This window comes from Protopterus annectens, chromosome 3.part0 (assembly GCF_019279795.1).
Source record: "Protopterus annectens isolate FY-2018-M chromosome 3.part0, PAN1.0, whole genome shotgun sequence".
In the NCBI taxonomy this organism is placed as follows: Eukaryota; Metazoa; Chordata; order Ceratodontiformes; family Protopteridae; genus Protopterus; species Protopterus annectens.
The window spans coordinates 452,905,312-452,932,527 of NC_056731.1; the positions used below are offsets into that span (position 1 = coordinate 452,905,312).

At 41.0% G+C, this 27,216-nt stretch overlaps 1 protein-coding gene across 2 annotated transcripts in view; it reads right to left on the reverse strand.

Annotated features, from left to right (window-relative positions):
- FASTKD3 (FAST kinase domains 3) overlaps positions 1-27,216 on the reverse strand; it is a 692,256-nt gene that overhangs the window by 541,384 nt on the left and 123,656 nt on the right. For both annotated transcript variants that reach the window (XM_044064876.1, XM_044064877.1), the window contains one exon: positions 21,696-21,781. In XM_044064876.1, coding sequence (XP_043920811.1) covers positions 21,696-21,781 — 86 coding nt within the window. The remainder of the gene's footprint in view (positions 1-21,695; positions 21,782-27,216) is intronic.

Here is a 27,216-nt window from a genome sequence, read left to right on the forward strand (position 1 = left end):
GTAGGGTATGAAGGTCATGAATTTTGTTAAGTATACTTCTTACATTAACATTTAAGAAGAGGAGAGCTGAGGTAGGTCTGTGGTGTAGGGGATTTAGCTGATTTAAGTTTGGGTTGATTGATGTTTTGGGTCCTGGATTGGGATGTATATCACCACTGCAAGTGAGTTTATAAAGTAGGTGTAAATAGAGTTTGGTCAATTTGTGAATTATTTTAGTTTTTCTTTGAGAAGAGAGGGGGTTAGTTTTGATTTTCAGTTTAATGTGCGAGTAAGAGAAGGGTAGGGGGGAGGTAAGGTCACATGGCGATATAGGGAAGTTTTTTAGTTTGGTGGTGTTGGCTGTGGAATCAGTTTGCCAAGGGGATGGGGTGTGGTTATGAAGCTAAGTGTGGTAGAAGGACAGGGTAGAATGATTTTTTAGTAGTTGGGTTGGATATGTGTAACTCATGTTATCTAGTTTCAGAAAGAATGTGTTACATGCAAGAGTACTATCTATGAATGACTGAGACTGGTGTTGTATTAAAGGTGCAGTATTAGGTGTATGTGGGAGTTTGTTGTTAAGAGGGATAAGATATTTGAAGTGATAGGTGGATGAGAGTGTAAGACTTGCTCATGGGAGTTGTCTGTAGCTACAAGCTGAAGTGATGTTAGGGACTTAGGAGGTACATAAGCATCAGGTAATGCTGGGTATACGGCTACAGAAAAGTGATGGAGAGTATGGCCAGTGCAAGAGCTATCATTTTATGTGTTAGGGAGCTGCAGTATGGCCAAAAAGTATTGGTCAGGTAATTGGTATCCTCTAGTTAAGAGAGGGTAGCAGAGATCGTGAGTTAGTAAATACGGGGGTGGGGATACTTGCTACTTTATCTGTAATGATGTTTTTGACTATGGATAAGGTGAATTGAATTATACATTGTCAATTTATTTGTACTATGTTCAGCTATGCGTATTTACTGCAGTTAAAATATTAATTATAGGTAATACTTAATGGTTATAGGGTGGTGTGTATAGACAGGTGGTGGAGGAGGTAGTGATTTTATGTTGGAGGCAGAAAGTAGGCTAGAGTGTTTGTGAGGAACAGGAAGGGGAGGAGTGTTTGGGTTGGAGGAAACAGGTGGTTAGGTATAAAGGAAATTATATGGGGGTGGGTGGAAATGGGGGTGGGAGATGAGCGAAGTGAGCCCGAGCGTAGCGATGGCAAACGAAGCGGGGCTGCACCCACAGCAACTGTAAAAAACAATAAATACCTTAACATACAACAAATTATCAACAGTGTGGATGAAAGGGGTGGGCTAAGAGGAAGATGGTTTGCAGCTGTTGCCCCTGGGTATGCACTCTAGCTGACTAACAGAATTTAGCAAGGCATAACAGTAGTCACAAAAGCTGGTACCTACACTACACAAGTGGCAACAAAGTTCCTGGAGTTAAACCTGGGGCTGCAGTCTATTTTGGATTATTGCTGGTTAGAGTTTTCTTTGCTTTTTAGCTGGAGTGAGAGGATTCCTTGCTCACACAACTGGGGGGGGGGGCAAAGTGATCAGGTGCTCAGTGGCTCCAAAAGTTGCAAAGAAGAGCAAAGGAAAGAATGTAAGACTAAAAGCAATAAAATAAGGACATCAAAATAAGCACAACCATCATAAATATTGTACAGAAAGCAGAGCAAGTGAACATAGCCTATTAGAAGCCATCAAGAGAAATACATTCAGACTGTGTAACCAGTCTTATTCAGCAGCAGTCAGTACAACTAGTTAGAATATTCTATTACCTGACAATATTGCAACTATGTAGCAGTTTCACCAGTTTACCATATCATTTTGCACTTTACAATGTATGTTTAACTTACAGAAACAGAATATACAGTAGCAGCATTGTAACTAGTTGGAATATACTATTACCAGACAATATGGCAACAATGTAGCAGTTTCACGGGTTTACCATAAATATCATTCAGCACTTCAATGTATGTTTAACTTACAGAAAAAGAGTATTCAGTAGCAACAGTCAGTGTAACTAGGTGGAATATAATATTATCAGACAATATTGCAACAATGTAGCAGTTTCACCAGTTTACCATACATATCATTCAGCACTTAAAAAAGAAACAAAGTATTTCTACCTCAGCACTATCATTTAGAGGAACTCTGAATCAGGTTTACTGAAACTGGGAGCAAGCAAAAACATAAGCTTCTAATATCCAAATATAAACTATACCAGCAAAAATAAAAAAATAACCGGAAAGCTAGCTTAGAGAGAAATGACTGTAATACTCAATGCAGGGACAGTGAGTTTACAGTGTGGAAGACAACACTGAGAAAAAGAAAAGAATACCGTCACTTACTAGTGATGCTACACCTGAAGGGCTTTCAGCTGCAATTAGAGCAATTATGGCATCCAGGGTTTTTAAAAGCGTTGTACCTGAGCAATCACTTGGGGGTGGGAGAAGGGAGGGAAACCATCAACTGGAGTTTAAAGTAGCAGGGGAGAATCCAAGGCACTCTGCTAACCTAGCTAATTATCAAAGGACAGCCAAGAAAATAAGGTAAACATACAGGCACCCTTGTTCAAGGACTGGAACGTTTCTCCAAGAAAAACTATGTGTAGGAGTACACCACAGGTGGAAGTTGTATGCTGCTTACTAGTCTGCAATGGCAGATTTTACTCTTTTTTATATTTGTATTCCCCTTTGCTCATTGTTTGCTGCACACAATGTAGCTAAAAATAAAAGCAGCTGGAGACTTTGTTCTTCAGTAAACACCAAACAGAGGTGCAAAGCATTGAGGAGGAGGGACTGAAGGCTATGCCTATTGAGAGGGGCTAAATACCTTAACATACAACACATTATCAACAGTGAAACGGATAAAAGGGGTGGGGGTGGGCTAAGAGGAAGAAGGTTTGCAGCCGTTGCCTCTGGGGTATGCACTCTAGCTGACTGTAACAGATTTTAACAAGGCATAACAGTAGTCACACAAGCTGGCATCAACAAGGTTCCTGGAGTTAAACCTGGGGCTGAAGTCTATTTTTGGATGATTGCTGGTTAGAGTTTTCTTGGCTTTTAGCTGGAGTGAGAGGATTCCTTGCTCACACAAGTGGGGGGGGACCCAAAGCGATCAGGTGCTCAGAGGCTTAGAGATGCTACACCTGGAGGGCTTTCAGCTGCCTCCAGGTACCACTGACTTGCTCCACCCTACAACAGAGAGTGAAGCCTGAACCACAGTAAGCAGTGTTGGAAGGAGATGGTAAAACAGGTAAGTTATCACAAAGTGTACAAAAAAAAAAAAAAACACTTGCAGTCCCCTTACAGCACACAAGTCCCAATACAGCACTCAAGGTTTCACAAACAGTACACTTTTATCTCGGAAATAGCACACAAGTCATTAATAAGCTCTGTTTGGACATAAACCATTACAGTTTACAATAAAGTATGAAAAATAATTCTACTGCCTGTATTCTTAAAGGGACCCAACACAGTTTTTCTTTTACTAGAAAAATGTGTGGAAGGAACTCCCCCAAAGGGAACTTATCTGCCCAGCAATGGAAGAGGAAAACTGACTGTAAATCCTCTGAAGCCCAAGTAGAATATTCCCAAGGAAGGCAAGAAAGTACCAAAGCATTTTGTCATCCAGACTGATGTTTTATCCACTGTTAGGTCAAGCTATCAACAGCATGGGTGCTTGTGTGGTGGAAGCCAAAGGGTTTGGAAGACTGGCCAGTTGTTATAGCCTTGGGAAGATATAACCCAGATAACTACAGGCTACTACAACGGTCATTTATGATGAACATCAAATAATGATAACATTGGTCATAGGGGGCACGAGACACCAAGCTTACTCTATATACTGTGTCCTAAATGCACTAAACAGATTCACACCCTGCACACTCCCATCTCACACACGATATTAGTGGTCTGTGCCACCAAAAGACACCAGGGATACTTGAAAATATTTGTCAAGTAATTAAAAAAAAAAAGATATCCAAAGCACAGCTGGGGAAAAGGGTTCAAACCCTACACCGTTGAAAAAAGAAATAGCAGCATTAACCTGTTAATTGGTTAGTGTAACAAAGGTTATTTGCATAAGAAGAAGTATGGAACTCTGTCTGGCATGGTTCAAGGATTGCAAAACTGCATGTCTTATGAAGGAAGGTATACAAGTGTCTGTGTGGAGGGAGCAATCATTTCAAAGTTAGGAGAAACACTAGACAACACCGGGGAGAGTGTTTACAGTAAGAACTGGACTCACTTAAAAAATTAATAGAGCAACAGCTCTATCACCACAAACAATAAGGAGGACACTAACACCTGGCATTAGTGACAGACTTAAGGATCTGTGATTTACAATGGCAAAGACAGATAAATAAGAAGAGACATCAGGAATGCTCTATTAGGGACAGGTAAAACATATGTGCTGTGTGTGTGTGTGTGTGTGTGTGTGTGTGTCTCATTGAATGATGAGGTGGGCTGCCTGTGCGAATATGATGCATGGGCCTCCAACATTGACTACCACTGAAAAGTGGTGATCTGGATTTGCAGTAGTTAACAAGAGATTCAGTGGCACGCAAATTAGTCTGTAATGAGGTCTTTCCTCACTGCGGCTAGTGTGGCACTGAATCACAAAATTCCACAATGCAGAAACAGGGCCTTTTTATCACAGCCCTTCCTGTGAGAGCTGGGGTGCATTCTGAATCCTCAGAATTGTGTTATTACTGTTTGAGCTGGGATGCTTTCTGAATCTACTCCTTCCATCTGCCTTTGATGTCCCGTGGACTGGTGAGCAGGTTGTTGCTGGCATCCTCTATGAAGGGTGTCTGACTATGTTCTTTATCTTTACGTCTTTGCCTTCCAACCTGATATAGTTTCTTTGTGCCATCTACTGAGTCACTTTCCAGAAGCTGGTAGACTGCCCCCAATACCTGTTCTTTGCTACTACAACTCCTTTTTTTAGCCTCTGTTAGCTAACCAGTATTTTTTCTTAGCTTAGTCTGTCTTTTCTATCTCCCACTTTTTCCTGCACTCCTTCTTTCTTTTGATGACTCCTTGGACTTCTGCATTCCACCACCAACTTTCCTTATGTACCTTATTTCCATAACTGGCGTGGCCACATATCTTTTCTGTAGTCCTCAATGCATGCTGTTTTGAAGCGCTGCCATTCTTAAACACCACCTATTTCCTCTTTTTCTTGGGGTGCTACAGCCCTGAGTAATTCCTTGAACTTTTGTAATTTCTCTCCAGTTCCATGTCTTAAGTCTGATCTCTGTTGACCTTGGAGGCTTCTCTGACCACCGCTTGCAGCAGACTGTGGCAATCAGTGGTTTAAGCTGTGGGCTGACTGTTTTACTGGGGATGATTTTGCAATCACAGATTCTTCCCCACCGCCCTTTCCTTACTAGAAGGAAGTCTAGATTATTTGCACTCTGGCCACTCTTGTATGTGATGTTGCAACAGCCTCTCTTTCTGAACCATGCACTGGCTACTATCAAGTCAATTGCCAGACAGAAGTCTAGAATGGCCTCTCCTTCTTTATTCCTGTTGCCGCACCCATGTGAACCAAGGCAGTCCTCATATCCTGTTCTGTCTGTCCTGATATGTGCATTCAGTTCACCATTATCAACACCAATTCATGCTGCCCTGCTTAATCTAGTAGGTCTTGCAACTACTGTTCGAATTCGCTCTTTCCCTCACTATCACAACCCTGCTGCGGGGCATAGACTGAGATTATGAATACTCTCCTATCATTAGGTTGGAGCCTGATTGTCATGAGTCTGTTGCCAATTCTGATGACATCCCGCACTGCATTCGCCAGCTCCAGCAATAGTAGAATAAGTCTCACAAGGCAAGGAGAAAGCTGGTAGGCCTGGCCTGGTTGAGGCAGTGGGCAGCTGGGCCAGTATCAATGAAGGAAAGGAGGGACCCAAAAAGTGTACAATGGCATCCACACATATGAGGTACTTTAATTTCCTTATGTTCATATTGTTAGTAAACACCATAAGTAACATATGACCCAGTGAAAAGTGCCATGTCCTGAAAATATTAGTATCCAACAGCTTGTGTGTGCAGTTTAGTAATCAAATTTACCATAGTATTATTAGTGAAACAGTATACATATATCCATTTTAAGGCACATCATTACTATGTAAAGTCTACTGGGTTAAAAGAATGACACATCTAAAATTGCACAAGACTAGATACATCCAGCATCAAGTTACAACCAATAATTTGCATGTAAATATGCCAAAATATCAGCATTATAATTTGTATGTACTTCCTGCAGTCACCCTAAAAAGCAAAGAATCACAGAGGTGTCATAAGGTCACTGTTCAGAATACGCCAAGCAAGCTTTTCTTGAAAGGGATAAAAATAATGAGTAGTGAACTTGGAAAGGCTGAGCTACACTGATCACTCCCAGTGATACCTTCTCAAACAGAATCAAACACAAAAATTCCAACTCTGCAATGGATTAATATAGCACTGGAATTAGGTAAAGACAGTACTTTGTTCCAGTGTTTTATTAGACACTGAAATTAAAATGACTGTGTAAACACATTGAAAATATTATATCCTGTAAGACAAGGTGACCACCTTTTGGCTGCACAAGTAATTTACTTCAATCTGCCTGCCCCATGATAATTTTTTAAGTGCATTTATCCTAGAATGTGCATGCAAAGTGGGCATATCATGACCTACACATATTGCATGCTCTGAGAATAGCCCATCTACGACTCTTTGCAAATGCTCATATCTGGTTTGAAACTGTTGCCCAATGGCAGACTGCTGCTCTAGCAATCTACCAATGAAAACCAATCATGTGTAGCCATGCTTATATTTAGATGGCTATAAATGACTATATCTCAACAACAGACTAGATTCTTTTTGTTCCCACAGAAAAGATATATTCACATTTTTACTGGAGTCAGACTTTTACTTGTCCCACAAAAACTAACCTGGGACTTTGAATGATTACGGAGGCCATTACAGAGATACAGCCATTTGTATGTAGGGTGAAATGGAGATGAGAATGGTATCCGAACTTGGCGAACTGCAAAGTGATCAGTAGATTCAAATTTAAAACAAAACTGCACCTATCAGTACTGTTAAGGGTAACAAAAAAAAAGTTAGCAAAACCTTGAATAGCCAATGTTATTAGACATACACCACATACTTCTGCATAAAATGTAAGTTTTCTGTTTTTTTTTTAAATGATGTGGCATTAAATATGAAAATGGTCTCATTAAGATTCACAACACACTGTCCGTGAAATTAGAAACGTAGTCTAAGGAAAAGAGCACTACTGGTGCAACCTTCTGCAAAGTGGTAAGGAATAAAGGAATCTGAAAGATGAAAACTTTTTATACCATTCCCTGTACTTGAAGATCTTCTATTTATTTTACCCCACTTCTTTGGGAAATCAAATCAGTCATGCATTTATTCTCCGTTACAGTGCTCCGTATGTTAAAGTTTTTATGGCCAGCACCTTTCATGTATTCTGTAACGTTTCTTGTGACTCTCTAAATTGGTCATTTTTGAGTTGTTAACTTTTGAGACATCTCATTAAATGCATTGTCTGCATCCTGCCACTCAGTTCAGTGTTTTGCATTTAAATGTAAACTCCTGCTGCCCTGCAAAGTGCCTTCCAGTTTATAGTTGTGAAAGAGAAGTACGGCCAGTGGAAATATGGTCTCCACATTGTTACATAAATCCTGGCAGTATCATAAAGCAGATATCTTTTTTTTCCCTAGAAAAAAAGTCTGCTTTATTTGTTACACATTCCAATACAAACTGTGCATTCCTTAAGCTTAATACATTTTATTTCTCCTGGTGACTGGCCTGTCAGAGTCAACCTTTACTAGCCAAAAAAAACTTCATGATTATACATTAGGCTCATTCCAGAATCGGGAATTACAAACAATGCTAGTGCCAGAAAGGGCAGCATTTTCAAAGGACTAAATTTAGTAATTCTTCACAAAAATCAGTCTTGAAAAGACTAATACACTTTCCTTTCCTCCCTCTTACACATCCTTTCCCTTTCATTACCAATTTCCATGTTACTTATATTCCTTCCCTACCCATCTCCCACAGGTCTCATTTTTTATCTTGTAGGTGTGTGGTGAACTGACTCCCAATTTCCTCTCTATCTTCCTCATTTCATCATTAATTGTAATACTTCTCTTACAGTAGGGCCCCAGTTACTATTTCCACTTTTTTACAATCCCTTGTTTTGTCATAATCAGAAGTAAACTTAGAAATGCTCACACATGCTGTGCTATATTCCAGTTTTCTGCCTGATTTAGAAAATACTTTTTCTAAGCGCAACTTCCCCACAGATATCTTCCCTGCTAACTTTTCAATATCCTCTTTATATTGTTGCATAACCAAAATATATGGTTCCAGTTCTCTACCTTATCTTATCTACATCTCCAATAATCTCTGCTAACTTCTCAGATCATTTTATGCAATGTGGTACTGACAACTCCCCGTCCTGTAGTGATGGTATCATTTTCTGCCACTTTGCCCTATACACCTTTGCGTTCCAGATATATTTTATGATCCTCCTTCCTAATCCTTCCCAAACTTTCTTACTCAGATTGTATAAAAATGCCTGCAGCAGATACAGGGTAAGTGGCACCATGAACATTTTCACTGTCTGTATCCTCCAATCCATATCACAGATCAGTATTTTCCACCTGTCTACTAGATCCATAATCTTCACCTTCATCCGCTGCCGTGACTCTAGTTGGGAATCCTTGGAGATCCTAACTGTCCAAATTCCCATATACTTTAACTGCTTATGTCCCCAGAGCTTTGGAAATTCTTGAAGTAGGTGTATAATTAACACACACAGCCTTAGTTTCTTCTTCATTAATCTTGTAGCCAGATATGTCCCTAAATTCCCTAAGCATATGAAAAATCTGGGTATATCTATTTCAGTATTTGTAAAATACAGAACATCATCATCTGCAAACACAGCTAACGTTATGCACCTACCCTTTCAGTTCCAGTCCCTCACTTCAGACTGATGCATCTTTTGAACCAGTTGTTCCAACTACAAATCGCTAAAGATAAAGGGGACAAAAGGCATCCCCTGTCAGGTCCCCCATTTGACTTCAAAGTCTACCAAGTCTTGCATTTATCTTTACAACTGCTTTTGGAAATCATCATAAATCCCCTGCAACAGACCAATATATTTTTCCAGAAACCTCATACATTCTAATACTACCCATAAGTAATCTCAACATACCCTTGTTGAATTCTCTTTCAGCATCCAATCCCATGAGCACTAGCTGCTTGCCAGCATATGCCACAGGTTTGCGTATCATGTTTGTTGTCAAAATTTTATCAAAGGTTTGCCCATTTTTTATAAAACCACACTGATCCCCCTTTATTATTATTGGGAGTATTATACTGTTTCAGTCAAAATGGCCACAAAAATCTTATAATTATGACTGAATATTGACAATGACGGGTAAGAGCCCAGGTTATGTGGGTCTTTCCCCTCCTTCTAAAATTACTGACATTACTGCTCTATGCAAAGATTCCAGGACAATATTCTGTTCCATAATCCTCTTAAAAACAGTCTAATAAATATTGGTAAAATAACTGGTTTGAATTCTTTCCAAAGCTAAATAGGACAACCATCCCATCCTGGTGAATTCCCCTGCATCTGCTTTTTATCTAGTCATATGTCTCTTCATGTACTATGGGCCTTATTAATAATTCTAAACTTCCCAACTCAGTAATTTTTATTTGTTCTTAGCCTTTTAAAAAAAATCATTAAATTTCCTCCTCCGATTAAACTGATTTACTTATATAACCATTTAGAACATTGTCTAAATATTTTTTCATCCCACAGGGCCCTTTAGTAGTCTTTCTTTACCTAAACCTCTAATCTTTAATATCTCTCTCTCTCTCTCTCCCTCCCTCTCCAGTTTTTGCTGTTGTAATCACAAAGCTAACGCGTTCTGTTGCTTGGGATCGCATTCTTCACAGGAGACTTTGTTTCCGCAATAACCCTTCTTCAGGGTGCTCATTTCCTTTCCATCTCTGCAAGCCCCTCCCCTTGTTCTCCTGCAATTCTTTTATATTTAACCTCCATTTCCAACTTATTATCATATCATTCAATTCCACTTGCTGTTTCTCTTTTATATTTTCTTATATCATCCCTTTAAGCATATTTCATCCTTCCATTACATCAACTTGTTCCTAGTCTGTCTTATTAACAATTTCTTCTAAAATTCTTTTTAGTGAAATCTTTTTATGTTCCTTCCTTAGACATCCTACTTTAAAACTCCAATTCCTTTTACTCCCCAAATCCAAGGCTCTGTAACTCCAATATCACCGTACCACAGACAGACAATATCAGATGTGTCAGCAGATCCCCAATCAAATACTCATGCTCTCTTGTTATATAAAGACGATCTAATCTAGACCAGGTACCATATCGCCTTTGCTGAATGTAAATTCTTTCCACAAAGGCCTACTTTCTACCAAGTCTGTCATACCATAAAATTCTCAAAACATTTATTAACACTTTCGCCTCTAGTGAAAGTTTTGCTTGCCTAAGGCCTCTACTAACATTTTCCTTTTTGAGCACCATATTCCAAATTGCCAGCCGGCACTTCTAACCCTCTAAATATAACCCATCTCTTCTCCCATTATGTCCCATATGTCAACTATGGGAGTTCTGGGAAGGATGTAAAAGTTCCTCAGAGGCACCCTTCAGTGACCCCATCCTCCCCTCAATACAAACCTCATGTTTTTCTTCTCTTTCCAGATGGGAACATCTTTCCTAATAAGAGCCATCACCCCCCTTTTTCTTCCATGTTGTCCATTTGCATTTGCTCCAGCTATACATCGGCCCTGCAGCTACTAATACAGTGGATATAAAAAGTGTACACACCCCTGTTAAAATGCCAGATATTTGTGATATAAAAAATGAGACCACAATAAATAATTTCAAAACTTTTCCCACCTTTAATGTGACCTATGACCTGTACAATTCAATTGAAGAACAAATATATTAGGGGAAAAAATATAAAAAATAAAAACATACAATAAGCTGGTTGCGTAAGTGTGCACACCTTAAATACTTTGTTGGAGCACCGTTTGATTTAATTACAGCATTCAATCATCTTGGGTAGGAGTCTATCAGCATGGCACATCTTGACTTGGCAATATTTGCCCACTCTTCCTTGCGTGCACACCTTAAATACTTTGTTGGAGCACCTTTTGATTTAATTACAGCATTCAATCATCTTGGGTGGGAGTCTATCAGCATGGCACATCTTGACTTGGCAATATTTGCCCACTCTTCCTTGCAAAAGTGCTCATAGTCATGTTGAAAGTTGAAATTCTTCTTTCTCTTCAGCTTTCTATCAGACACCTGAAGGTTTTGGGCCACAAATGACTGGTATTTCGAACTGTTCATAATTCCCTCCACCTTGACTAAAGCCCCAGTTCCAGTTGAAGAAAAGCAACCTCATATGATACTGCAAACACCATGCTTCACCAGACCATAACACATTTTCCCACATGCTTTTGGGAGACATGAGGTATTGTTTTGCAAATTTTAGCTGGGCCTGGATGTTTTTCTGTGTAAGAAAATGCTTCCATCTTGCAACCCTACCCCATAGTCCAGACATATGGAGAATGCGGGAGACTGACAACAACCAGTACTTGCCAGAAATTCCTGCAGCTACTTCAGTGCTGCTGTAGGTCTCTTGGCAGCCTCCCTGACCAGTTTTCACCTCATCTTTTCATCAATTTTGGAGGGACGTCCAGTTCTTTGCAACGTTACTGTTGTCCCAGATTTTCTCCACATTTTGATGACTGTCTTCACTGTGTTCTATGGTATATCCAATGCTGTGGACATTATTTGTACCCTTCTCCTAACCAATACCTTTCAACAATGAGATCCCTTTGATGCTTTGTAAGCTCTCTACAAACCATGGCTTTTGCTGTAGCAGGCAATTGAGTAAAAGTCAGGAAAATCCTACTAGGGCAGCTGAACTTTATTTGGGGTTAATCAGAGTCTCTAACTGATGGCAAGTGTGTACCCAAGAAGACTGAATGCTGTAATTAAATCAAAAGGTGCTTCAACAAAGTATTAGTTTAAGGGTGTGCACACTTATGCAACCAGATTATTGTACGTTTTTTATTTTTTATATTTTTCTCCTAACAGATTTGTTTGTTTTTCAACTGAATTATACAGGTTATAGGGCACATTAAAGGTTTTGAAATGATTTATTGTGGTCTAACTTTTATCACAAAAGCCTGGCATTTTAACAGGGGTGTGTACACTTTTTATATTCTAGCACACTTAGTTTTCTTTTGGTCGGTGAGACTGTTTACATTTCATGTTATTGAATGCAATCCCATGGAAAGTTATTTTTTTCAACCAAACAATAACTCCCTACTAGAAGCTCTCTTCCCTCCAATTCACCCTGGCCCTGATGGTGTGGTGTCTTTGCTTAGTAACACTTATAATACACAACCTGAGCAAACATTTAATGCACACTAACCATTGAACTATGTACAACCCCCCCATCATACCATCTTCCTTCTTACATGCCAAAGATCTGCTCTAACTACGAACCTCTGCTCTACTTTCCCATCAAACCTTCTTCTTACAAGCCCCCCAAAGTTGGTCAATGTCTAAATCCCTAAATATACTTCTCACAGTATTATTTTACTCTACCCATTTCCTTCTCCCTTAGCACTTTATCTCTCCACCTCACAATTTATTCTCTAGTAAAAATCAAGTCCCAATTCTCCTTGCAACTGCATCTTGTCAGTAACTGACCACAGATCCATACTTAGCTGTTTATGACCATGCATTCCACAATCTCCTAAGACCCATCACTCACACTACAATATCCATCCACTTTCCCAATCCACCTGTTGTCTTTCATCTTCTACCTGTTTTACAGACTTAATACCACAATGAACATTAGACACACAGAAACACCAGAGTAACATTTGTCGTCCATGCATCACATTCTGAGGACCCAAGCATACGAAAACTAGATTGCAGTCTTTGCCTTAGTTTGTGCAATAAAGATTTACATCATATGCAACATGTACATCAGCTGTGTAGGTCAGTCTGTATAATGTCTCACAAAGTCACCAAAATGTTACAATATAGTCTGAAGTCCATTGCCTTATTAGGAAGGAGGGAAGTTTCTTTGCTTACCAGAGGGAGTGGGAAGCACTGAGCGGCCTTTTTGTCCGATTTGGTGAAGTTTCAGCCAGAAACTAGTAGTCCATTGGTAGTTTTGGGCCAATTCCTAGCTCCCTTCAGCCCCCTGCTATAAAACACGCTAAGCAGCGTTAAGCCGATTTAAGCGGAGTTGCCACTGTTGCACACAAGAGCAGCGGCGGTTAAACAAGGTTAAACTATTGGGACATCTAAATTCCACTCTTCAAATTTTCCTTAGAACTACCTTCCTCGAGCTGTACTGCTGATCTAACCAGCATATCCTATAACTGAAAAGTTCATCTCTACTTGATTCCCAAGTAGACTATTCTCTATCTGTAAAGCCTAGCACTTACTCCTACAGTACTTGCACCTTGATAAAGCACTCTTATTATAGATAGTACCCCACCAGCCTAAAACCCACTTCCCGAGTCCTTTGAAAGTCTCTTTATCTACTACTTCTAGTATGTCGAGGGATCAGTTGCTAGTGTCCTCTCCAGCTCAACTGGTGAACCTGGGAATATTGAGGCAATGTTATAATTGCCTCATGTACCTGACAATCCTCTCCTTCTCCCACAAAACACAAATACATGTGAGAGATGCAACTATACGGCCAAACTGGAGGCTGAGCTCTCTCAACATAGGACTGGCAAGACCAGACAGGAGGAGAAGGTAACCACACACAATACATACCCAGTCACACATGGTACCATCACAACTTCAAATCATACACATACTCACACAAAGACATACTCGGAGGCTCTGATCAAAAATTTACCAAAACAGCAGAGGCCACCAAAGCAGACACCCAAACAACTACCACCCCACGACCCAACACATGCAGCACATAGACCACACAGTCAGAGTGTCAAACAGTCACAGCCCTTAAGGCCAAACAAAATGCCAGACACACTTGTCATTGGTGATTCCATAGTCAGACACACTGACGTCCCGCTCACCAGACTGAGTAAGGAGAAGGTCACAGTAAGCTGCCTGTCGGGCGCTAGAATCCGCCACATAACGCAAGCACTCAGGTCTCTCAACAGCAGGTACAAGTACGACTCAGTCATTGTCCATGCTGATGTCAACGACCTGAGACGTACCTCCTTGGACTACATGAAAAGGGACATCGAGGAGCTCTCTGATTATGTAGCCCAGGCAGGTATGACCCTGACCTTAAGCAGTATCCTACCTTCACCTAGAATGATGCCACAATACAGTGATAAGATGATCAGCTTTAATAACTGGCTTAAATTCTGGTGTCATTCAAAGGGGATCCAATGTCTGTCTGCCTGGGATGACATGCTGGACAAGCCACGCTGCCCAAGGGACGGCTTGCACCTGTCACCCTGGGCTTCCGGATATTGGCAAAGGCTCTTGCCACCCCATAGTGCCTTTTTAGGCAAGGCTCAAATTCTAAACCTACCACCCTAGAACACAAAAGGAAAAAAACTAAGGGTAATGTTGCTCAATGCCAGAAGTCTCAATCTCAAGATGCACGCACTCGAGGCCCTTCTCAATATGGAGAACATCGATGTCTGTGCTGTGACAGAAACCTGGTTCAAGGCTCCTGAGAGCACCCCAGCACTAACAGGTTTCACCTCATATCATGCGTTCCGGCCCCAAAATCCGGACAACACCAAGAAAGGAGGGGGGGTGTCCATATTCATAAAGGACACCCACACCTCAAGGTTAGTGGCAACGCACGATGCATCGGAGACCATCCAGGTGCAATTAACCATAGGCAAGACTGCTCTGCAATTTGTAGCATGTTACAGGCCACCCTCTCAAACTCAGGAACCTCACATGGCCTTCCTGAAAACATTGGAGGATAAATATATCTCCAAACACCATCATACTAGGTGACTTCAACTACCCTAATATAGACTGGGAACACTACTCAAGCCCGAACACTCTAACCCAAAGATTCCTGGAGTTCATAAACTCAAATGCCATGGAACAACTAGTCACCATCCCCACAAGAGGAGAAAACATACTTGATCTCATCATCACGAACATGGGATCAAAATGTTCAACACCGGAAGTATACCCCTCACTGGTGAGATCAGATCATAAACTAATCTCGCTGGAGGTCCTCATCCCGCCCCCACCTGAAACAAAAAAGACCACAGTGAAAAACTTCTCAAAAGCCGATTTCACACTTCTAAAAACTAGTGTGGTCTCCTTTAAGGCCCCTGAGCCAGTGGTAAACATTACTCAAACCGCTGAATCACTTACAAATGCCTTCTACCAGCACCTACAGGACTGCATGGATCAGGCAATCCCAAACAAAACTAAGACTCTCTGTACCAAAGGCAAGCATCCAGTCTGGTGGACCCCAGCCATAAACAAGCTCTACAACAAAAGGAGGAAGCTACTACAAGATAGAGCAAAATCCTTGAAAGGTAAGACACCTTTGATCATTATAAGTAAAAACTAAGAGCTCTCATAAAATCATCCAAGGCAAATTTTGAGAGAAAAATCGCCAAGGACTCTAAAGACAATCATAAGGCCTTCTTTAGCTATGTTAGAAACCTAGGAGGAAACTCCCAGATATGCTCAGAATTAGTTCAAAATGATGTGAAAATTACTGAACCTACAAACATTGCCAACATACTGGCTGACAGGTTCAGTGCAAACTCCCAAAAGGAGAGATATCTATTCCAGAGGATTGTAGCCCCAAACATCTCCAACGCCCAGGTGAGAACTGCCCTCACTAAGGCAAAAAACACAGCATCCATGGGACCGGATGGTTTCTCCAGCTGTGTGCTTCATGAACTCAACGAGGAATTAAACCCACAGTTAGGACAGCTGTTTAATCTTAGCCTCACCTCAGGATACGTACCCAAGGAGTGGCGCACGGTGACTGTGGTCCCACTTCATAAGGGCGGTGCCTCCACAGACCCTGGAAATTACTGCCCCATTAGCTTGACAAGCCTTATCTGCAAAGCCATGGAGAGGATCATAATGGAACTCATAAATAAAGACATAGGGAACTTGCAGACTTTGGATCCAACCCAGTTTGGCTTTGTCAAAGGCAGATCCTGCCTCTTAAACTTGGTTGACCAAGGCCATTGATGAGGGAAAGGCAGTCCATACAGCCTACCTTGACCTGGCAAAGGCCTTCGACACAATACCCCACTCAGCTTGAATGCAAACCCATACATCACAAGATGGGTTGCAAACTGGCTAAGTGACAGAACCCACAGGGTCAGAGTTGCTGGAGCCATGTCAGACTCAAAGCCTGTCACAAGTGGTGTCCCACAGGGCTCAGTCCTGGGTCCACTCTTGATCGGCATCTACTTTTCTGAAGTACAAGCAAACACAGGAGGGTTATGGCTGACAAAGTTTGCAGATGACTGCAAACTGGGCGCCATAGTCGAAAACACATCTGACACAGATATCCTCCAGAAGGGCCTCACAGAAACGGATAACTGGTGCCAGAGCCATGGCCTGAAATTAAACGCCAAAAAATGCATAGTCATACCCTTCGGGAAAAACAAGGTTACCCCTAGCTACCATAAAGGTGGCAATCCACTGAGCACAGAAAAAGTCATCAGGGATCTGGGGACCCAGGTTGACAGTAGCCTTTCGTTTGACACTCATGTTGCTAAAGTAGTTAGGAAAACCTTCTATATCGCCCACCTGATTATGAAGGGATTCACATCTAGATCAAGGGAGGTCATCGTCCCCCTGTACTCATCACTCATTAGACCTATGATTGAGTACAATGCCCCGTTCGGAATGTATCCGACCAGACACCTGCTGCAGCTTGAAAGGCCCCAAAAGTTCCTCACCAAAAGGATAAAGTGTCTCAAAAATATGTCTTATGCTGCCCGACTGAAAGAACTCCACCTCTATTCAGTCTCATACCGCTTGCTCAGAGGTGACCTGTGCCTGACATATAAGGCCATGTCAAACCCAGATTTGATGAATATGCTTCACCTCAAAAAATCTAGATCCCTCAGAACCACAAGGGCGGGAGACTTAAACCTTGACACGGTTATAAATAGAACGTGCTGGAGGGACAGATTCATCACCCAGAGACTCCCTATGCTGTGAACAAAATCGGTACATGTGAGGCAGAGCACCTCGCTGGCCTTGTTCAAGAGGAATCTTGACCAATGGATGGGAGATCGCAGATATACCCCAGGGATTACTTCAGTGTCACTGCTTGACAGAGGCACAGAAAAATGATAGGCATAGTTTTTATTCAAACTAAAGGGGTGGCGAAAGCCACATAACTATGGGCTAGGCTTATAAATGCCCTTGGGCAGATAGCCTAGTATGAACCTATGAACCTATGAACCTATACTGCTCTTCCTCTATCATGTCCTCGTGATTCTGGTATTCAAGCCTGATGTGCTCCTTTCCCAAGGATTCTTTCATTCCTTTACATTATTCTTTATCATTTCACTCTCTATTTGTCCTGCAGCTTTTGCCTGAATACCAGGAAGGACTTTAAAAGCCATGTGTTTTTTTCACCCATTCTCCGTTTCTTCTTCCCTACTTCTTCTCCACTTTTTTCTACATAACTCTCATGCTCAGCGAGCTGCTTATATAACTCCAGTTCTGCAGCCACCTCTCCACTGGTACCAAAAACGACTCGACTCCCAGCAGAAAAAATATCTTGAATGTCGCCGAGTATAGGAATTTAAATCTGAAGTTAAGATTTTTTTACAGACTTTAAAACAGGGCAAGAATTTGATTCTTTTTAATCTGGTTGCCAATGAAAAATCTAGACTAACAATGCTCTGCTTTCCCAAATTTACAGGATCTCTCCCTTCTTCCACAACTCATTGATAACTAATTCCTTTAATTAATAAGTTTGTAGTTTCACTATTCTTGGTCTTGGATAATGGATCAGAGTTCCCCTGGCTTTGTAAACCCTATGTGCTCTTTCCAACATAATCTCTTCCACAGGGAACTCAGTCCACTTGAATATCTGGTTTAAATGCTTTACAGTCCTTGCCTTCATTCCCCCAAGCTATTTTTTTAATGCAAATTCTCCCTTCTTCTTCTGTCAGCCAACTCTTATCAACTTTTCCATCATTTCTTCATGGGCTGACCATCTCTGCTATGAGCATTGTATGATCACTGTCTATCTTTTTGAAATTCTCTGTTTCACCTGAATTGACTAAAAGTGCGTTTCCAATCTCTTATAACCTCCGGTCTGTTTTCTGATTGTATTCACTTAGTGTCATGTTCATCCTTACAACTTCCTGACAAACGTTGTCAAGTTTATCTTACAATTCGGCCACATCAGTGATCTCCTTATTCCCAGACTTCTGTATCAGTTTTCATGGGTCACACTCAATTCCATGCAATACAGATGCGTTATTACCAATTACCTCGTTTTAATCAGTTTTCTCATTTTGTTTTAACTTACAGTTCTTTGTTTAAGAAATACTTCCTTCAATATTTGAGGAAGATGAATTGACTTATTATTATTATTTTACCCATCTGAAGTTGGAAGGCAGGAAACCACATTTGTTCACAACGGCATCATACCAGAAGTCCCTCGATAAAAACGATTTCTTGATGTGCATAGCTTGTGCTATCCCCTCCCACTTGCTCGATTAATTTAATAGATGCAACTCTAAACCTGTCTGTAAGCTGCTGAAGCTGTGACTCACCACAAAGGTTTATGTTGGTGCTGCTCTGCATTATTTCTTAGTTTTAAAAGGGCACCAAGAATGTCACTATTAACACGATTTCCTATTAGAAAGATTTTAATTATTTTGTGTAACATTCCTAACTTTTGAAAAATCTCTACAAGATCTAGATAAACTCAACAATGCTTGCTTCCTGCTATCTTTGAATATCTGAACAAAATGGCTGAGGAAAAAAAGGCCTCTGGGCATGTTTTCTTCAAAGAGTCAAATACTCCTGAAACTTTATCCTTGTTCAACATGCAAACAAGTATTGTATAATTGGGGGTGGGTGTGTTGGCTCTTTTTCCTAAACTGTTGACAGTTTTTATTTCTAATTGCTTCTGTTGTTTCATTTTCTGTAATTCAAGCCAGAAACAGAGGCTAATAGGTAAACTCGAGTGCTTCAGAATTTTCAATCATACAGTGGTACCTCCCCGCGGTTGGGTAGCGTTCAAAAGACATGCGTGCGTGAATGGGTGTGCCTTCGTTGAAGGTAGGGCGTCAAGCTGGCACCTCTGCATTTCGTAAAAATCTACTGCCAATCATTATAGGTTCATAGGTTCATACTAGGCTATCTGCCCGAGGGCATTTACAAGCCTAGCCCATAGTTTTGTGGCTTACGCCACCCCTTTAGTATGGGGAACTATACCCATTATTTTGCTGTGCCTCTGTCGAGCAGTGACACTGAGGTAATCCCTGGGGTATATCTGCGATCCCCCATCCATTGGTCAAGATTTCTCTTGAACAAGGCCAGCGAGGTGCTCTGCCTCACATATACCGGGATTTTATTCCACAGCATAGGGAGTCTTTGGGTGATGAATCTATCCCTCCAGCACGTCCTATTAATAGCCGTGTCAAGGTTTAAGTCTCCCGCCCTTGTGGCTCTGACGGATCTAGATTTTTTGAGGTGAAGCATATTCATCAAATCTGGGTTTGACATGGCCTTGTATGTTAGGCAAAGGTCACCTCTGAGCAAGCGGTAAGCGACTGAATAGAGCTGGAGTTCTTTCAGTCGGGCAGCATAGGACAGATGTTTGAGACCCTTTATCCTTTTGGTGAGGACCAGAGTTCCGCTGTGGTGAACCCTTCCCGGGAAAAGCCGAAAGACAAACAACAACAGTGATACAGTCACAAGACACTCCTTGATCCTCAGTGAAAAAGTAAATGGAGCAGCTTAATAAATCCCTCAGTAAATTGACTGACATGGAAAGTTCTGCAACACAAAGTACTCAAAAATGTCTGGAAGAGAAGATGCTCATCCCTCCCCTGTGAAAAACATCTGTAAAAGTACAGTGCAGACAACTTACTACAACACAGTGTCATTTCTGAAACATGAGTTAGCACACTATCAAACTACACTAACAGATTCTCCTCTACACAAATCTTTTGAATACCATGACTGACTTCCTCATCTTATTTACGTAGCTGCCCTCATACAGACTATTATACCATAACCCCCCCAAAACGTGCACGCTGATTGGCCAGCGTGCCCGTTGTAAATCGAGTTATACTAATGGAAAAAGGTCCGGTCGCCCGGACTTTTCCATTAGTATAACTCGTTTTTAAACACTGTCTCGCTATGTTAAATGAGTTTAACATGGCGAGACAACTTTAAGCAACGGAGATCTCCGTTGCTTTTAAAGCTGTCTCGCTATGTTAAACCCAGTTAACATAGCGAGACAAAGTTTGTGTTAACGGAGAAAGCAAGATCTCCGTTGCTTTTTTAGTGTCTCGCTATGTTAAATGAGTTTAACATGGCGAGACAATTTAAAATAAGCAGCGGAGATGTCCGTTGCTTATTTGTACTGTAAACTCGCCATGTAAAACTCATTTAACATAGCTCAGAAACTGGAAAAGCAACGGAGATCTTGCTTTCTCCGTTTCAATACAACTCTGATGTACTGCGCAGGCGCCGCAGGTACATCAGAACTGCCGGATGCCAGACATCTGCGGAAGGGCAGTAAACAGGCATTATACTATGCCATTATTTAAGAAAAGTAATAGTTTCTTTTCTTAAATAATGTCATTATAATAGCAATAACCACTTCTTCTGGGTGTGGGTAATGCTAAATTACGGCGGTTGGCTTTGTTTGGTCGAGGCGACCACGCCAACCGTGGGTAAATTTAGCATTACCCACACCCAGGCGTGGGTTATTGCTATAATATATCACTCCTGTAAAGGGAATTATTTTTGGTTCTGCTACCTAGTTAAGCAAATAAATATATCATAAAGAACTGCAACATAGGAAATCGTACATATCTGAAATAGAGAAAAGCAACATAGAATTTTTACGCAATTGCCAACATACAATTTTTACACAACTGCAGTAAAAACATTTGTAAAAATATTTCTTAGTCAGTAATATAACTACTTACAGTTGTGTTAGAAGGCATATTTAAAACTGAAATGCTCTACAGGAAATAAATGTTGCAACAGTTGAGATGGGGGTCAAGATTTACTCAATTAAAGCAATAGTGACATCAAAGTAGAACATGCCAAGTTCTTAGTAATATTTTTGGGTTAGACCAGTCTACTACATGAAGTGAAGAGTTCAATAAATAAATAACTAGGTGTGTGCATAAAGGGAGCTTAGTCAGTCAGACTGCTGAGGGGTGAAGGAAGTAAACAGAAAACAGAAAAGGAAATAGAACATGTTAAGGAAGAACTACAATTTAAAAGTTGAAGCTGTGCAATACAGTTCATTTTTCACAGTACATCCGCAGAGTTACTACTGAATCAAAGGTACGCAGAACAATAGTATGAAAAGAAACAGGATACCCTCTAAATAACACTGCAAGCAAGCAGATTTTTTTTAAACAAGACACACAAACACGCATGCACAAAAAGACATCTTACCTCATAGAAAGGACACTCCAAGGTGACAGTCATAAACAGCTGAGTCAGCTGGGCAAGGACAAACTTGTCTAGGCCATTTCTTTGAGCTGAAAAAGTATTAAAAGTCATTCTGCTTTTTGATGGTTTACAAACAAACTGTGATTAGGTTCACAACAGCACATGAAGAATAAAAGCATGCAATATTTTACAGATTAAATTTAATTCACTCTTATCTAAATCCATGGCTTCCATTATGAACAGATCAGAATAGGGGAATTCATATTTATTTACTATTTGTTTCTCCATCTTTGTTTACCATGAAAGTTTGACTTACTGATCCCATTTTCAGGGGAGGCCCAGGGGGAAAAGCTCTACAGTTATTACAGATATAAGTAAAAAGAACATTATAAAATACATACATAAAGTAACACTGCAGGAGTTTTTCATTGTACAAGAAGACAGACTGCTGGACAGTTTTTTAAGCATTACAAAATACAGAAGATATTCACTTTACCTACAATATATTAGAACATCATGGTATTTTTCATTGTACATAGGAACAGTAACAAAAAAAAAAAAAGCTTACAGCAGAATAAATAGTCACATAGGCCATAAACAGCCATCCTACGCTCTGTGGTACACAGGCCCTACTACAAATACATAAAAGTGATATTTATGTAACATATGGGATATTTATTATCCATATCTATCCACTTCAAGGATGGGACTGGTCACCGTCAGGTGTGCCGATATGACAAACAGAGCTCCTCCATACAACTTGAGCTCCTTCTCTGTTTTCCACAATTCTCTAGTCTTCCCTGTTTATCCAGATTAATTTTGCCATCCTAAATAGTAATTATATTCTAAAGCACCAAAAAATATATGTCGGGCCTCAAAGGCTTGTCAGGATTAATATGATGATAATTTGAAGAGTGAGTGGGTTTACTGGAGTGGATGGACACGTACAATCAAGATTCAACATTATGGTAAGTACCCATCAAATTTTAAGATTATCCAGTCCATCGGCTTCAAGAATGGGACACAGTCAGAAGCTATTTTCTTCAGTGACATTACGACAGAATAGGATGGAGTATGGTAGCCCCAAAGGAAGACCATGACCGAAATAGCATACCTAACTTGCAATGCTTTGCAAATGTATGCCATGAAGCCTATGCAGCCGCCAACACATATGTGAATGGAAGAGTTTCTAAAGAACACAGAAGTTGCCATTGCTCTCATTCAGTAAGCTTTTGGTTTAGAAGGAAAGGTCTTGTTAGAAGAGGTATAGATGAATAAAATGCGTCACATAACTATCTCCACAGTGTGACCTTACATTCTGTCTGACCCGATCTCAGCTGAGAGAAGGAAATCAACTGGTCGTGTTGTCTACTTCTTTCCTGTATGCTGCAAACAGAACCTCAATTGCCTATGTCAGTACTCCTGCTTATTCTAATAAGTCAGAAAAAAGTACTGTGAGCTGCATGGTTTGAATGACAACAGTTTATGAGGATTTCTGAAAGGAGGGTGTAGTAAGAAGGATCCATTCAGGAAGGCCTTGCATACCTTTTGGAAAGCCAAATGCTGGAATGTACAGCCTTTGTGAAAATTCATAAAATAGCTGCCAAGGGTATGTTAATTGTGGAGAAGCTTGATCCTGCAACAAAAAGTTAGAAAAGAATAAGTAAAATGGAAAGAACTGGGAATCTAGTCCACACTGAATGGTCCAAAGGGAAATCTTTTTTAAACTGCCCCTGAATAGTCCAAAGGGAAATCTGCCCCTGAGTAAAGTACAGTTATGTAAAATCTTACCCTAATGGTAGATGTCCTTCTCTTCACTGTTTCAGTATTCATTACAGTAGGAATCTCTTACCAAAGGCAGTCCAACGTCCAGCCAGTATACCAAAGCCTTTAGGTTACTTTAAGGTGTGCCATACGTCATGCATCTGCTCCTCGCGTAGCATTGGGCATAAAGGTGACATCTGGATGTACCATCCTCAGAAGCGACAGCTCCAGTAGGATTGCCAGTCCAAGGAGTAGAGAGGTAACCTATACATCCAGAACAGAAAAGAACCTGGGGAGAAGAGATAGAGTGAATACTACATAACTGAAGAGAAGGCCATCTACCGTTCTGGTAAGATTTTACACAACTGTACTATGTCTTTCCATATCACTTTTGCAGTATTCTTTACAACGAGAAGAGTGCCAAAGCTCAGAAAGAAGAGAAGAAGGAAGGACCAGCAGAGCCTTCTAAGAAGCCATGAAGGATGGCCCTAGCAAAACCAGCTGTAGCTCTGAAAATTCCATCCAACTTGTAGTGCTGAGTAAATATATGCAAAGAAGTCCAGGTAGCTGCCTCAAGGATACAGTGAATATCCAAGGATAGAGTTAATATTCAAAACCCTTGAAAAAAGCACAAGACACAGCTCTACTAGAATGAGCCTTAAAAGAAGAAAGAAGGATCTCACCATGAAAGGAATAACAAAAGGAAATGGCTTTAGAAATCCAAGAATAAAGTTTGCTTGGACATGTCCAAGCCTAATGGCCTAGGATGAAATGAAACAAAAAGTAGATCAGATTTACAAAAAGTCTTGGTCTTATCAAAATAAAATCGAAGTTGTCTATGCACATCCAACGTGTCCAGTACCTTCTCAGTGGAAGATTGAGGAGAAGGGAAAAAAGTGAGCAAATGAATAGACTGATTAAGGAACAACTAATTTACCACCTTGGGCATAAAAGGAGGATTAGTATAAAAGGGACACCCTGTTCTTATGAAACACTAAAACAGAAGGACAAGCCATGGTTTGAAGCTCAGACACCCATCTGGCAGAGGTAAGGGCTAACAAAAAGACAGTCTTCCAAGAGCAATGTTGCAAGGAAGCTGAAGCTGCAGGCTCAAAAGGAGGCAGAGTCAATTTCTCAAAAAACAAAATTAAAGTCCCAGTGAGGAAGAACAGGCTTCCTGGGAGGCCTAATATGAAGGACGTTTTAAGAAATTGTTTAGCTTCAAATCTAGAAGCTAAAATGGGGGGTGGTAAAGGCAGACAAGCAGAGATAGTTAAGTGGGCCTTAACAGAAGAATAAGCCAACCCAGCATTGAGCAGTTCACACAGATAAGAAAGAACCAAAGGAACATCCACAGAAATTGCATCCAGATTACGGGAAAGACAGCAAACAGAAAACTTCTTCCATTTAGACAAGTAGGATTTCCTAGTACTGGGTTTCCTGGCATCCTGCAGGATCCGAAGCATGTCCTCACAAAAAAGGTGTCTATGTGGAATCAAACTCCTATCACCTGCAGTGACAATTAAAGAGTGGACAGGTGGGGATGGATGAGAGATTCCTTGTCTTGTGTGAGAAGGTCCACCCTTTGATGTAACTTGTGATGACTGTCCTTGGTTAAATGCAGAAGAGGGAACCAATGCTGTCTCAGCCAAAAGGCAGTAAACAAGATTTGGGGAGAATCCTGTTTAAGTCTGAACAGGCCTTTTGGAATGAGAGGAATGGGAGGGAAGCCATGCAGAAACATCCCCTTCCAAGAGAGAAAGAGAGGGCATCCACCTTCCAAACCAGAGGACCTAGGATCTGGAAAAAAAATACAAGAAGTTGTCTGTATAGAGGGGAGGTAAAAAGATCAATTTGAGGTGTACCCCATGTCCAAATGCACATCCCTGTGAAGCATCTATTTGTGGGATTGAACTATGGACCTGCTCAGAGTCTGCCACAATGTTTGGACCTGAGGGAATGTAAACTGCCTGAAGAGTCGCTTGATAGCTAGTTCCCACACTAGGAGTGCGAACTGGCAAAGAAGATAAGACCCCACCTCCCACCCCCATTTTTTGACATATTGCATCACTGTGGTATTTTCTGTAAACACCTTGAGAGGTCCTGGGGAGAATATAGGATGAAAATTCTGAAGAGCCAGCAGAAGAGCTCTCATCTCTGACATGTTCCTTCTGTTGATGAGGCGACCAGACTCCCTGCACCTTTAGGGAGCCAAATGCTGCTCCCCATCACACTTCTGAAGTGTCTGTGAACAGCTCCTGAGAGGGAACAGGTGGATGAAAATGGAGCCCTGGATTGACAGTCAGCTGCTGAATCCACCACTGAAGTTCCTGCTTGAGACATAGCAAAAAGAAACTACAAATTCGAGGGAATGAGAATGTTGGAGCCAAACTAACTTTAGAAACCACTGAAACTTTCTCATGTGGAGTTTGGCAAAAGGGAGCATAGGAATGGTAGACACCATGAACCCCAGAACGCTCAGAAATTCCCTGGCTGTAACTGAAGCCAGAGAAAGAAGGGACTGACAAAAGGAAATGAGAGTTAGGGCCTTGGGAAGAGGCAGGTATGCCAGCATAGGCACAGTCTGCATCATGCATAGAAAAAGACATGATCTTAAGAAGGAATCAGAAAGTACTTTTTGAAATTTGTAGTGAATCCCAGGCTTTACAGAAGGGAAATGGCAAAATAGACATTTTGCAAGAAGGTCTGTGGACAAGATGCCAGAAACAGGAGGTTGTCCAAGTAGGGAAAAACTTGAACCCCCCCTTAGACTGCAAAAAGCAAATCACAGGAGTGAGGCATTTGTTGAAAACCCCTGGGAGCAGAAGAAAGGCCAAAGGAGAAAGCAGAGAACTGAAAATGCCAGAAAGCAAGAGAAGCATAAAAACTTCCTGAAAAGGGGATGAATCGGGATATGAAGATAAGCATCCTTGAGGTCAAGAGCCACCACATAAGCATAAGGAGGCAGAAAAGGAAAAGTCTGAAAGGACAACTTCAGAAAAGGAGACCTTCAGAAAGGTGCTTAAATGACAGAGGTCCAGAATAAGTCTCCAAGTATCCACTTTCCTGGGCACCAGAAACATTCTGGAGTAAAATCCCCTTCCCTTTGGGAAACTGGAACTTCCTGAATAGTTTCCTGAGTCAAAAGATCTCGAAGAATGCCTGGAAAGGACAAGCTGTTCTAGAGGGGGCTGAGGAATTCCCATACAAGGGGAAGAGATTTCCAGCCTATGAAATACCTTTGGCAGATAATGGGCAAAACCCACGAGTCTTGAGTAATCCTTAAACAAACAAGAAGTGAGAGGGAAAGATGAAGAGCAAGAATATAGCTGAGAAGAACAGGATAGCCAGACAGCATCTAGTTTATCGTGAAAAGGAGACTTCTGGGGCATAGAAGTCTGAGTAGCTTTAGCAGGAAGAGCCTGCTTCCCACCTTTCATACCTTTGAGGAGGGCGAGACTGCCTATGAACAAAGGCTGGTTTATCGGGGTAATTTCTCTGAAATTTAGGCACAGGAGAAACAAAAACACGTTTAAGTGCCTGTAAAACCTTGCCCTTATCATGAAGGGACTTAAAAGCAGCAGCAGCTTCACCAAACAAGTGTTTATTGTCCAGAGCAGCATCCATCAACTTAGTCTTAATATCATCAGGCAAAGGGTGAAGCTGAAGCCAAGAATATCCCTTCATCACAGGCCCAAAGGCAGCAGCCCTATCTGCTGCATCATAACTACACTTAATACAATGATGAGCCACCTGAGAG